At 40.0% G+C, this 14,298-nt stretch overlaps 1 protein-coding gene across 13 annotated transcripts in view; it reads right to left on the reverse strand.

Moving 5' to 3' along the window:
* trioa (trio Rho guanine nucleotide exchange factor a) overlaps window positions 1-14,298 on the reverse strand; it is a 113,085-nt gene that overhangs the window by 52,914 nt on the left and 45,873 nt on the right. For 11 of the 13 annotated variants that reach the window (XM_017695247.2, XM_037535288.1, XM_037535293.1 and 8 more), the window contains exons 4-6: window positions 10,725-10,839; window positions 7,750-7,942; window positions 1,846-2,388 (exon numbers count right to left, since the gene is read on the reverse strand). In XM_017695247.2, the coding sequence (XP_017550736.2) occupies window positions 1,846-2,388; window positions 7,750-7,942; window positions 10,725-10,839 (851 nt within the window). Of the gene's footprint in view, window positions 1-1,845; window positions 2,389-7,749; window positions 7,943-8,269; window positions 8,617-10,724; window positions 10,840-14,298 lie in introns of those variants that run through there. The other 2 variants (XM_037535292.1, XM_037535291.1) reach the window with 2 other exon arrangements.

The raw sequence follows: 14,298 nt of genomic DNA on the forward strand, positions 1-14,298 counted from the left end.
GTGTTATGTTCTGGATGACCGAGCAGCACAGTGAGTTTGTGCATGTACACAAGGAGAAATGTACAAACATGTTGAACTGAAAAGAAAAAGCAACGTGTGTGTTATAACACATTCATAACAGTGAGTTCATGAAGATGATGTGGATAAAAATAGGATGCTTAAGAATGACCCGATTCTCAGGAGGAGAGAATAGCTCTTGGTGTCCTAGCAACATGCAAAATCCTCCACCCACTACATGCAGCATTTAGACTGCTCCATTAGTGCTGAGGCTCAAAGTAAACACCGTTTAAGAAGGCGAGCAAAGAAAAAGATTATGCTCATTTATATTATCATGAAATCACAGTGTTACATGAAATCCCTGCTTTACACATGCACTATTAATTACACTACATTCATAATAGCCTCAGTCTCATCATGGTCTCATCTTGACCTATCAATTAGCATGATCAGGTAGAGGGGAAAATAGCATATAATGAGACTTAAAGAAAGGTACATGATATAAGTATCATGATACTGACTAAATATGCTAGCATCGTCACATTTAAAACCTGTGATTGTTACTCAACATTTCATATACTGAACTTAACACAACTATACAGGACTAATTCCGCTCCGTTTATAATAAAACATTCAGTTGGTCAGCTTTCTTCAAGTACTAAAAATATCTACAACATTCACAGAAATGTATATCGTGCATCACAATTACAATAGAATATCATGAATATCATGCCCACCTCATGGTCAGGAAGCACACACACACAAAAAAGATAAACTCCAACTAGTTAAAAATAAGGCAGAATTTGAACTTCTGGGTCTATATTGCACAACATTGATAGTCGTGGTGCAACAATACATTAACATTGTGACAGTCTGATTGTTTCAATTTTGCATTGTGGAGAATAAATAATAAATTTTACATGCACAGCAATGATTTCCTGCCTATTTTCTAAAAGTCAAAATAATGACTGTGTGTGCTCAAATGACCAACACCTTAGAGCACAACACTGCTAATGTTTGATTAATCAAAATGCTTGAAAGGAGCTGGGTGCTGAGTATAACCAATATTTTGCTTCATACTGAATGTACTCTCAACTAAGGATGCCCGACTTAAGCAGGAATTTATTTTTCTGAATGCCAGAAATCAGGAGATTAGACAAATTATATTTTTATCTTGGCATGTATAATATGCCGTAAAGTACACTTGCATTGTATTTGAGTGATTCGGCTACACATGTACCAAAATGTCATGACACACGCATGCATAATTCATTGCGCTAACTTGCCAGTTGTCTCTTACTTTTGATGTAGTATGTTATTTGATTTTATTTATATAGGCAACCAATTTAAAAACAGAAAATTCTGAAATGTCAGTTTGGCCCATTAAAGAGCAAGTAATACTGTTTATATTGCACATTTGACTAATAACAAAAATGATAGTGTGTCTCAGTTATAAATGTGCTAGTGTGTCTCAATTATTTATTTAGCCCACACTGAGCTACAGATTAATAAAAGAGAAGGCCAAACATCGGCTGTAAAGAAAATCACATTCGGAATCGATCCGAAAATTTCATGACCGGTGCATCCCTAGTCACAATCGCATTATTCAAATATACTCTAATCTGCAAAATCATGCAACATTCTGTATGTAATCACTTATAATGTGTTCTGTATTCATGTAGATCCCAGAGAGTATAACTGTAAAAGTATAAATTAAGTACAGCTAATGGAGATATCAAAACTAAGAAACTACAAGTATCGCTGTACATCAGTAATGTACTAATAACAAACAAACCCTGTGCATCATTCAACCTTTCCACTATCACTGCGTCTGTGTGCGTGCCTCACCTTCTCTGCATCTTGCTCGAAGAGCCTGAGCTGGAAGCACTGGTCAAGCTGTAGCTTGCGGACGTGCCAGGCCTGGTGCAGGTTCTGCCTTGTGCTGTGCAGCTGCTCCAGCAAGGCGGAGATGCGTGGCAACAGACCCTGTGTGTCTGCGTTGGGCTGGCTCTGACCGTCCCTCTGCCCGGGACCCACGGGCACTGTGCGGTTAGCATAGCTTTCGCTGCTTTGGATGCGCTGCAGTAGCCGCTGGCCCTCTGAGTCTACCTCTTCCACTGGAGCTTTCATCACCTTCTTTTTCAATGCAGCATGTTCCTCAATCATACGTCGTGCCCCTTCCAGGTCCTGCGGGAAGTCTTTACGTGTGACTGTGTCCTGCATCTCCTCCAGCCGGGCCAGCAGGTGCCGTGCGTTGCCTGTGAAGTCTTCAAAGGCCACACGGATCTCAATCCACTCCTCATGATTGTAGTCCAGGCTGCCCTCAAAGTCGGGTGTCAGCTGGGACGGGTCCACCACCTTGGACAAGCCCTCCAGGGACACCATGGTGGTCTGAAAAAGCAACACAAATAGTGAGTGCACAGATGGAGGATAGAGAGAAAAGGTAGAAGTAGGAAGAATTTAATGGTATGGGTTATTTTTAACTGAGAGGAAGGAAGCAGCAGGAAATGGTAACGAGAAGGATATTACAAATGGGAAAGTCTGAGTGTAAGTACTGTGTAAGGACTGGTTTTTTTTTACGGTGGTGTGGTGATAGGAACCAGGGGTCAAACATAACCATTTTATCTGCTATCTAAAATCACCAGCGAAACTAGTGTCCGTTTTTTTATGTAAAGCTGTGCATTGCAACACCCAGTGCCGTACCTCTTTGCCAAGAATGGATTCTAAAAATGTTTTGTTCCCAAATCTCAAGAATCTCAGACATTAGGCACTGCATTTCTAACACATTAATGAAAAGTAATGGAATAATGTTCTATGGGGCAGCTTTTGGTATTTCGGTTTCAAACCCCTCAGATGTCTGGTTCCTATCATCACGGCTGTGAAAAGCTCTGACTCTAAAGTTTCTCTAGAATGGAGCATATAAATAAAGTAATTCAGAGTGGTTTGATATCTTAATTATACAGAAAATCAGCTGATTTTTTACTTTAGTAATAGGCAGAAGTAACAAATAGAGAGAAAAAACAAAAATCAGTCAACATGCACAGAAGCACAACCACAACACTCAGTACCATCTCAATGTTCTGAGTCCCGTATGATTCAACACAGCGATTTCAAGCTGTTAATGACCAGTAAGGTGGGACAGTTATTTATAACAAGGGGCAAAAACCTAATTTAACTTGGCTGCTTGGGGACAGCCTGAGGTCCAGACTAGTGAGAAACATACAGACTAGACCTGGCCATGAAGCCCCAGGGCATCAGAGCAGGCTAGAACATCAGCACAACTGCATAACAAGAGCAGTCAAACAACCCGCCTATCAGAAATGTAAAGCAGCAGACAAGAAGGGAGAGGTATACAGGACTGTATGTTTATAAGACTGGAACAACCTGACAAGCATAGCTAAACTATTTTACTCTCTTGATTCACTGCTTCCACTAATCAATGTCAGAAAATCAGAGATGACTGCCTCAACATCTGTGTATCCTTCCACTCCATCCAGCCATCTATCCATCATTTGAGCTCTTATAGGCATTTCCTTGCCTGCTCAGAGATGTGAGTTCTGAGCTAGTGAAAGCATGGGCTGAGCTACACAGGCACGAACAGAGATGGAAAGATGAAGAGATGGTGAAACCGAGAGAGAGAGAGAAAGAGACAGAGAGACAGAGAGACAGAGAGACAGAGAGACAGAGAGACAGAGAGCAGATGGACTGACAAAAGCAAGTGAGTGGGCTCCATCACGGCTGTGTGAAAAGGCGAGAGCCAAGCTGTTGGGCTCTTTTGTTGAGTCAAGGTAAATGCGTGCCACTGCTATTCTTTCAACCAAATCCTGCCTTCACTCACATATTCAAAAGCTCCAACCTTTACAGTCATATTTTTAGAGCAAACAGAAAAAGAAAAAGGTCTAGTCCATTAGCCAGCACTGTTTCTTATCTTTACAGCAGTGCTGCAAAAACTAATCTTTTGACAGTCAATTATTAATGTGAATTAACCAACTAATAACAGTTTAATCAGCTTAAATGTGGCCTGTAAACTTGAAGAGCTGTTTGGCAATGGTCTGAAAAACTGAGGTATTTTTACCAAGATATTACTATCACAGAAAAAAGATGGCTAATTAATATAACAATAATAACAATAATTACGTTGATTAAAGCTCAAGTATTTACTAGCTTAGCAGGTGAGCTACATGTAAATAGGCTTCCTATTTACAGCAAGCTGTACATCCAGTTTTACGTAGGGAACTAGCTAAATGTATATAAAAGTGTGATAAGATGAGCTGCTGAATGTTAGTAGATTGCTAAATAGTTCTAATTAACAGAAACTGATATGGCTTGGAATGTTCTAGTGTCTAAAATTAGTAATGTAATATTATAACTTGCAGTGGTGTAAGGGTAAGGGGCAGTCGTGGGCTGGAGGTTAGGGATCTGGCCCTGTGACCGGAAGGTTGCCGGTTCGATCCCCAGGGATTGAGCAAGACACCTAACCCCCAACTGCTCCCCGGGCGCCATGGATAGGGCTGCCCACCGCTCCGGGCAAGTGTGCTCACTGCCCCCTAGTGTGTGTGTTCACTGGTGTGTATGTGGTGTTTCACTTCACCACATGAAGTGGGTCAAAAAAGTATCACTTACTTACTTACTTGATATTAGCCCTTTCTGACAAATTGCTTACATTGCGAACCATGTGTCATTACAGAGTAGTTTGGTTGGTTTGTCACAACACCAGTGTGTGTGTGTGTGTGTGTGTGTGTGTGTGTGTGTGTGTGTGTGTGTGTGTGTGTGTGTGGATGGATGAATGGGTGGGTGTAAATGTATGAAGGAGGTTTTGGAGGTTTTGTTTTGACAGCAATGACATATTGCATGTGGGTATCCTTTACTGTAATAAAGACTTTACTTTCAGCCATAACAATATATTTTTTTTGGCTCACATTACTAAGTAAACTGCTCACCTCTTCAGATTAACTCATTCCAGGTTTGATGTCACATTGAAAATGTAAATAAGTCAACTGAAATATTTGATGATTCTCTTTTATTGTTGACATATTGGTAACAGACAACAAATAGTTGCGTTTTCTGATAATGCAACATTTTTTCAATATATGACACTGAGTAACCTTTGCCAAACCCTAGCATTTGATCCTATGACCAAATCTATACCAAGCTTTAAAAGAGTCGATTTGACAGGTCATCAATTGCTCAAGACCATGCATGACTAAACTCTAAATTCCAAACCAAAAAGAGCAAAGGGGAGTGTCTTGCCCGTCAACCAACAGCCTGCAAATGTTGTATTATCCAGCATGTCTTCATCAAATCACAGTTTAAGCCCACAGTAAAAGCGCTGCTAAAGCATATCAAAAGGCACCGTACCTTCAGTTTTACACCTTTGCATTTCAACTTCAACTCATAAGCTCTTGATAATAAGTTAATGAATTGAATCAGGCGTGTTCTATTAGAGGGAAAAAATCTGAGTACTGCAGGGACCCACACCTTACCACTGGGATTTGCACTACAGTGTACAGAGACAGCAAAACAGGAGAAATCAGCTAGGAGTGACCAATTACTGGAGTAAAGAGGATAGATGCGCATGTCTGTGTATATCTTGTATATTGTAAGATAAATATTAACTTTCCTATCTAGTCTAATGTAGTATTTAAATTGTTAAGCAAAAGCTAATTTACACGGTCTTTGCGCTCTATTATGTAAAAATGAGCGGCTGTCCAGAAAAGCATTCCTTATTCATACATCTACCTACTAAGCTGAAATCATATAGTAAAGATTCATTAGTAGCCTTGGGCTCATAACTGATACAGAGTATTGCAATAAATAAGTGCTGATATTAAGAAAACTTTGGTTTATTCATTTTCTTCCTCATTTCACATGATATCCATTTATTGTTTTTCCTTTATTTCACCATTCATGCCTACTACTCTATGGTAAGTTAGTTTAATTATAGGCTATCACAACAGATCACCACCAACTAATTAGCTACACACATACCTACTTTGGCAAGATTATAACAAATATTCTATAAATATTCATAAATAGTCTGGCACAGACAGAAAATGAAACACTGAAACTCCGGTATGTGAGATTTACTCTCCGGTACGGAGTAAAACGGACAACCTTGACCAGAAGAATTTTTGGGCAAATTTTTATTTTCCAACCAAACAAACATGGAGAACCACTGCGAGTCGACAGTGTTTCATGTTGTCTGTGAAGAATATAGTTATGCAGTAATATTAGTAGCTAGACCAGAAGGCAATTACACTGTAATAACATTACCACTGCGGAAAAGGCAAGCTATAAGGTTCAATAACACTCACAATAGATACTTCGCAACTGAATTTCGACCAGATCACTTATCATTTCTTACATTATCCATCTTATTATTATCCATCTATCCAATATCCTTCAAGTTTATTTACTCATTCACTTGTTTTTGCAATGTAAACAACCTTCATAGCACAACTGGAAAAACTAAGACTTTATAAAATATTCCATCATTTTCATTGGCAAGTTAACAGTCGTTTATTTGAATATCTTCTGCCTAGCACAATTAGAAGGGTAAACACATCAACCATGAGTTAAACAAGGACCTTCAGCAAAATTCCTTTATTGGTCATCAGCACATAGGGCACTGGCTCTCTGAAACACGCTCTCTGACAAGAATAACAACAAACACCTTCACCCTGAAACAAGCCAAGTGAAAACAACATGATCCAGAAAAGCAAAACGGCTGTTGACAAACCACAAGTGATGTGAACTAACATTACACCAAATAGCACCAATAGCCCACCGTCCTACTATGCAGATCAACTGACAGATGAAGAAAACACAAATATTTTGCTCAATGCATAGTGCAGCAGCACATGCGCACACACTCACCCTGACAATCCATGTATGCCTCCCACACATACACCCCCTCTCTGCAGTAACCAGAGCCCACCCTGCCCACTACAACAATGCACTACATACTGTATCCCACACACATATACACAGAAAGGCAAATGTTGCATTCTATGGCACAGGAGAGGCATTAAAATTACTAGGGATGCACAGATATGGGAATTGAGGGCGACGCCAATACCTGATATTTTTCATGTAAATATCTGATGATGGTGATACCTAAAAGATGCACATTTATAAAATAAAGAAACAGACTAATTCTATCTGAATTTGCATTACAGATGTAAATATATACAGGGATATAAATGTAGAAAATAAAAATGCATTCAGAAAATACATTTTAGCATAGGAGCACATCAAAACATTCTGCTCAAAAAACAGACCACATATCGGTTTAAAATATCAGACAAATCTAAAGATTTTTTAGATTTGATTTTTTAAGCAAATACCTGCCAATTCTGATATGGTCCCAATATCATTGTGCATCCCTCTCAATGTTGCATAAATATGATCCTCAAAGCCGATCCTTAAAGCAAAAGCTAAGGCTATACGTTTACCATTAGAACATTACCATACCACAATATCGCAATTTCACAGAATGCATCTGTTATTAAACCAAATACAACTAGGATCTATAAACACTACTGTGCAACTAAAACGTTCTGTGCATTGCTGAGCACAGAGAATCATTAGTCATTAGACAGAGCATCTTACGACCTGCAGCACTGTTAAGATCATATGTTTCACAGTGAACCCAGTGCATCCCTGACCGTATAGTGCACTATTCATCCTATAGACTGCTGTGGACGAAGCCCCAAGAGAAGCGAGGCAGAGTAACATGAAAAAGGCTCAAACCTCAAACTCGAACTTAGAGCTGCCAAAGTTAGTCCTCTGCTTCTGCCAGAAGTTGTCTGGTTTAATGATGAGGGCGACGTGGATGCAGCAGGGGAATGACTCCTGCAGGATCTTCAGCAAAGGCTTGATGGAGTCCCACTTTGAGCCTCGCATGTCCACAATGACTGTGAAGCCATGTTTACACACATCCTCGCTGGAAAGGTGGAGGGAGGGAGGGAGAGGAAGAGATGGATATAGAGATGGAGATAGAGAAAGGGAGGGGGATAGAGAGAACAAAACAAGCTTTAATCCTCTTTTCCAATGCATTACATAATCTACTGAGCATCTTCTCAACTGAGTAAAGGAACAATTAGAATACTTCATCATATTTGGTACAGGCTACGATCATTTGCTGCCAGTGGCTCATTTACGCATAAAAACAACAAACCGATACATCAATACGACCAGACCACACAACAGAGAGATAAAGATGCAGGAACATACAGAACAGCATCAAAAAAGAGGAGGGAACATTGCTTACCCAAGGCAGACAGCTCTAAAACGCAAATAATGAGCATCAGGCAAATGAACAGCTGGTGAAGGCCTTCAGTACCTTCTGTCTGTCTGTCTGTCAGTGTAACTAACTGCATGCCTGTCTGTTGTCACTCTGTATCTCTAACTGTAGATCTAGATCAGTTAGCACAGCATCTACCTGTCAATCTCTTCCTCGGATATGCATGGACGGGTCGGTCTTTACGTGATAACGAGCCGAGATCCATACACAAACCATCAGCAGATGCACACGCAGCCTGTGCCACTGCAACACTGTTTTTCTCTTGCGCGCTCTCTCCCACCCACTCACGCTCACTCGCCCTTCCTCCCCATTTCTCCCTGCATTTGCTCTCAGTCACTCTCCAGCTCTGTGCAGCTCTCTCTCTCTTGCTCTCTCTCTCTCTCTCTCTCACTAGGATTTGCTCAGTCTCTCTCTCTCTCTCTCTCTGGTGTGACTGTGTGGGTGCAGTGGATGGAGCGGAGAAGAGAAGAGTGATGATGTGGAGGAGGAGGAAGGTCTGTTGGCAAAAGCTGAACCGCTGCAGGTTTTTTAGAATCTGGCCCACGCTCTTGCTTATGCCTTTCTCTCTCTATTTTTTTCAGGTCTGTTAGCCTCCTCCCTCCCTTTCTCTATCGCTTCCAGGTGTCGCACTTTTCCACCATAAGTAACAGGGTAAACAAACACAAAACATACACATGGCTCAAGACCACGAAAAATAAAATACAAGAGGACGCAAATCAGGAAATGACCAAAGCAAATCTGGCAACATAGTACATAATATCAGAGATAAGCTTGCATAATAACAGGTCAATGTAAGCACTCGAAGACTAAAGGAAGCCGAATAAAGCAGTTTTGAGAGTTAAGGAGAGTAAAGGCTGGAAGCAGTTCTTCTATAAAGGAGACATATGGAACTACAGCATCCCTACATCCCTGTTTAATTAAAGCAAACATATAAAATAAAGCACAGTGAGATGCATTAGAGAGGCAATGTACCGTATACTGCATACTGTAGCAGGGAGTGATACAGTAGTTTACATCAAAAAAGAAGAATGCTGGCAAACTGCACTGGCCATTTGATGGACATTGATAAGTTATTTATAGGTCATACTTTGCACATCTTCACTGTGTGCCCACACGAACAAGATTAACATACTCAGAAAGGAAACATGGATTTAAGTTCCCTGGGTCTTTACAGAATGAACTTTATTATAACCTTTATACTGGTTTGCCTAACAAGTGCAGAAAATGTAACATACAAATGGCGCTAAACATGTTTGACCCCATTTAAATGAGCACTGAATTAAATATTGATTGTATTGTAATGTATAGTACTTATGTATTGTATTGCACTGTTCTGTGTTCAACTCTGTTCCTTTTTCTCTGGGTATTGCTCTAACCTATTGATAACTAGCAAAGATACTTTCTCTAGATAGACAAAGGACTTCTTGTAAGTTGTTCTGGATAAGAGCATCTGCTAAATGCTGTAAATGTAAAACATTTGCTGAATGGCTGTGTCAGGGATGTTATCTTTTGGTTTTGTCATTTTAAGTGAAAATAAAAACACACCAGTCCCTTCCAGCAGCAACTGACTCTCTCTTGGGGTTACCCTAGCATGGACATGACTCCTCTTGTGGTGCTGTCTCCCTCAGTCAACTGCACTGGACAATGACACTGTCACAGGGCCTGGTCAACAAGCAGGGATTCTACAGGTTCTCACCCACAACTGACAGCATGAATGATTTGTAGTATTTGCCCAGTGGCTGATGGTTTTAGGTGTAAAATCAATTGTCTTAGACACAGGCCCAGAGAAGCTGCTATATGCTTATGCATACACATATTGCTAGAGTTAGGAAGCATTGCTTATATAGATTTAGCTAGATACTGTTCAGTTCTGTTTTGGACATTTTGCACCAAACAGATAATTTAGACTTATTTCTTATTGTTAGAACAAGGTGAAGAGACCTCTGCTTACCTACAAAAATAGGTTACTTGGGCATCTAAAATGGTTTTATTTGAAAAAGATATAAAAGAGCTAAAACAGATCAATATTATAGATATTAAACAGTGATATTTTAGTCCACTCATCTCTACATAAGTCATGAAGGTCCGTCAGGTCACTAAAGCAGCTAACTGCAATGGTCTACTGCACCTGGTTTACCTAAATCAGTGGTCTAAATCAGGAAGGGCTGGTTAATTAGCCGATTAGAGAAAAAAAAAAAAAAAATGCAGGTCAGGGTGCTTCAACAATGTGCATAGAAGCCCACTAATTCACTTCCCATTCTGCCATGACTGAATACAAATGGGTATTACTGTATGATCAGTCATTTCTGAAAGAAAAATAATCAGGGGAAGTGCTTTCAGCAGTGGAAACACAATGAGAAAGCGGGACAGGCAGTCTAAGAGGCAGGTGTGTGTGTGCGCATGAGTGGGAGTTGGGGTTTACCTGGGGATGCCAGCGAGATAGGCGATGAGTCTGCGCAGGTCCTCCTGTCGTATTCGGTCATGGTTGGTACGTGAGGGGAATGTTAAGACTGGTCCACCGCGTTTGTCTCTGCCACCTGGTGGACAGAGGGGGAATTGGGAGCAGGAGTAGGAGGAGAAACTGTCAAAATGCTGCTTGTACATCCACTCACATTCCAACATGAGGCAGAGCCCAGAAATATCATACATTACTGAGCTTTACCATTTGCCACTTACACACCATGTATGTAACAGATGAATGTGCATCAGTATGTGAGAGGGTGTGGTTATGTCATGTTTTCAAAGTATGCACATGTATCCACCTACATCACACAGAGCATTGACATGCGTGTTGTGCTGTTCCAGTGCAGGTTCTCATGTTTCTCTCCTGGAGGGGGCCCTCTAAACACAGTTGTATGCTGTACAGACCCAATAACAATAACAACTACTTACCCCATGCTGGCTCTGCTCCATAGCAGAGACTGACAGCAGTGCACTGATATACTACCATCGTGTCCCCACTCTCAAAACTAAACACAGTACTGCTGACTGAACACACCATAGAAAGCTGCAATACAGTGAACTGATGTAACCAGGTTTTAAAAATGTAGCGATTACAGACCAAGTAATCTAAATACATAATACAAAGGGCTACACTTTTAAAAAGGATCCACGTCCTACATTATTCATGTGTTTTATTCCATCGCATTCCAGTTGTCCATGATATGGATCCTTTCAAGTAACATCATTTGATAATTGTCCATTAATTTTGGAGTCTAAAAATATATAAAGACAAGTTTTGACAAGCTGTCTAAACCAAGCAAACAGGAAAACTGCACTGTTTCATTAAACAAAGTTATATATTTTAGGTGACATATTTAAAAAAAATAAATAAATAAAAAAATCTATACACATAGGGCGCAACACACCCAAGATATCCTTTGTTTCTTACAATAAAATTCAGAAGGTGCCCTAAAGAAGACCCACTTTCCATTTTGGAAAAGTGAATCCAGCACTGACTGTTTTGCTCAGACATTCGTAGTCCTTTTTCCAAGTTTGTCACAAATTTCTGAGACACAGCCATATGGTCAGCTTGGCTGTTGCTATGCCAACCACAAGGACTACAGAGATTGGCTGGGTAAGTTTGTCGCCAGCAAAAGTTCCCAAAAACGGGAGGCGAATAATGATGTGATGTGATAATGATGATAGTTGCTGTGTGAAAAAATGACACTTGGTGTAAAAGAGCAGTTTTAATGTAATCCTGCAGGTAATCAATCCTGCAATGCCATTACATGGACTCTGTTATTACCTAAATCTGGACTGTATGTAAAATTAGGGTGTTACTTCAAATACTATTTCTTTTGGCTGAAAGAGCATATTGGTACAATTCCATGTAGCTTTTTGTCATGAAATCAAGTTAACTTTAAATTGCAGTCAAATGTGTTAACACCACAGTCCAGCAAGGTATCACAGTATTTTCATCAGAACACCGTACATTACATAGCCCTATCCCATACTAACCACAAATCAGTATTGCTGGCTATGCCTCATTAAGCCTGATTTCTTCTGTCATTTCTGACAGGAAACAGTTCATATTCTGTGCAGTTTATCATGGCATTTTGATAACAGCAGGATCATAAACATGACTATGTGAAATACAAACCCTCCATGAGAAAATGCCCACTGCCCCAGTCCAGCTCAAAGTTAGCATTAGTTTGTGGGCAGTAACACCGTGTTGCTCATCTAGGTTTATGAACAAGCATAAACCATCACTGTGACAGCATGTTTTTAACAACATCTGCCTTAGCTTATCATCAAACCAAACAATAAGCTACAGAATGCAGAGGAGGAGGTTTATTTAAAAAATAAATAAATAAATAAATAAGTCTGTTTCTCTGGGCATTAATCCCTTCTGTTCTTCCTCTGTACCTCCACTAAAATACACTGTGCTCAGCAGAGAGACTCACTAAAGTAAAAAGTGCACTGACTTGACCGTAATGAACCATGCCTGCAAGGACATCCCAGTGGATTCTCCCAAGCAAGAAAGTGCTGAACCCCCCTAATTGAGTGTACGCTTAATAGGATCAACCATCTTATCCCCCTGGCATGAAGAACAAAAAATAATCACATTTGCGTGATGCACAATCACTGAGCTATATGGACTGTCACTTTTCCTTTAAGAACTGCAGTGGTAGTGGTAGCCTTTCTCAGTTATTTTTATGGACAGTGATTCTTCCTCACTGCATCAAGGGATAAACAAAAGTGACAGCCTCACATCTCTACGGGAAAACCATCCACACTGAAGCCTTTATGTGCTTGTTATGTTTTAGTCTCATGACCTTGAGTGAGAGTAAAATCCATGGAGAGTCATATTTTCTCCCTTTTTTATCCTGATCCCAGCATAGCAGTGAATCAAATCCACACAATACCTTTCATCCACCTGGACGCTTATACAAAAACACACTCAAACAAAACCAAACACTGGGAAAGAAGAACAGGTAGAGTTCGGAATGCTTAGTGGAGCTGTGTATTTTGTTTTTGGCTATAAAAGAACACTGCAGTAGTCGGGCTGGAGGGCACGACTATGCACCACAACAGTCTGCCGGACAAGCAACTCAAAAGGTTGTTCATGTTTGTGTGTATGGGAACTGTACAAAGAAATTGAGGCTGTATTAAGACCCACTTGCACCAAGAGAAATCACGCAAAACACATCCAGTGCATAAAAAATACTAACTTGATACTTGAAGGTCATTTCTGCTGTTCAAGTATGAAAAGGTGAAAATGTATTATACTGAAGAGTAGATAGGGGAGTAAGGGCTAGGGTGATAAGTTCTGAAAAGCTGATAAACGAGGGCAAAGTTACTGATAAATACTGATATTTTCATTATGCACAGGGTTTTATTGTGTTTTTTTTTTTACAGTACAGTTACAGTAACAGTCTAAAAACATGTGTGATCAATTTTAGCAGAATGGGTTGTTATTTAGTGTTATTCGCAAAACGTCCTCACAACAACTAAACATTACACTACAAATACGAGCCAAGAATACTCCTGACATCAATGTGTAAATGGAATGAATGGAGCAGAACATGGACTCAATTTTGTGCTCGTTATCAATGTTATTTTGAGGGCTCAGCCCTCAAAATAACATCTTAAAGAAACAGTCCTACATCACCCACCATCCCCCATAAATAATGGCTTTATGCAATAACTGGAGGGTTACTGGAGTATGCTTATGCTTTTTAGAGGTACTAAAAAAGCAATTTTGCTTTCTATCCAATCCAAGCTTTTTACTAATTCAGATATGCACCTCAACGAATAGCCGACTACATGGGTGCAGAAACCACGCATGTCCAGCATCTCAGCTAGACACAAAGAGCTGTGCAGAGCTCCATAACATGGAGGTAAGACACTCTTTAATTTATGTAACACAAAAATCACTCAACATTACAAATGAGCCTTTCACAATGATTATTTTTTTAATCTCTGTAAAAAGTCACGATGTAGTGTTTATGTATAGCTAAATAGGATTTTTGCTTAGACACAGAATGATATAG

The sequence above is a fragment of the Pygocentrus nattereri genome, chromosome 27 (genome assembly GCF_015220715.1).
Source record: "Pygocentrus nattereri isolate fPygNat1 chromosome 27, fPygNat1.pri, whole genome shotgun sequence".
NCBI classification, from domain to species: domain Eukaryota; kingdom Metazoa; phylum Chordata; class Actinopteri; order Characiformes; family Serrasalmidae; genus Pygocentrus; species Pygocentrus nattereri.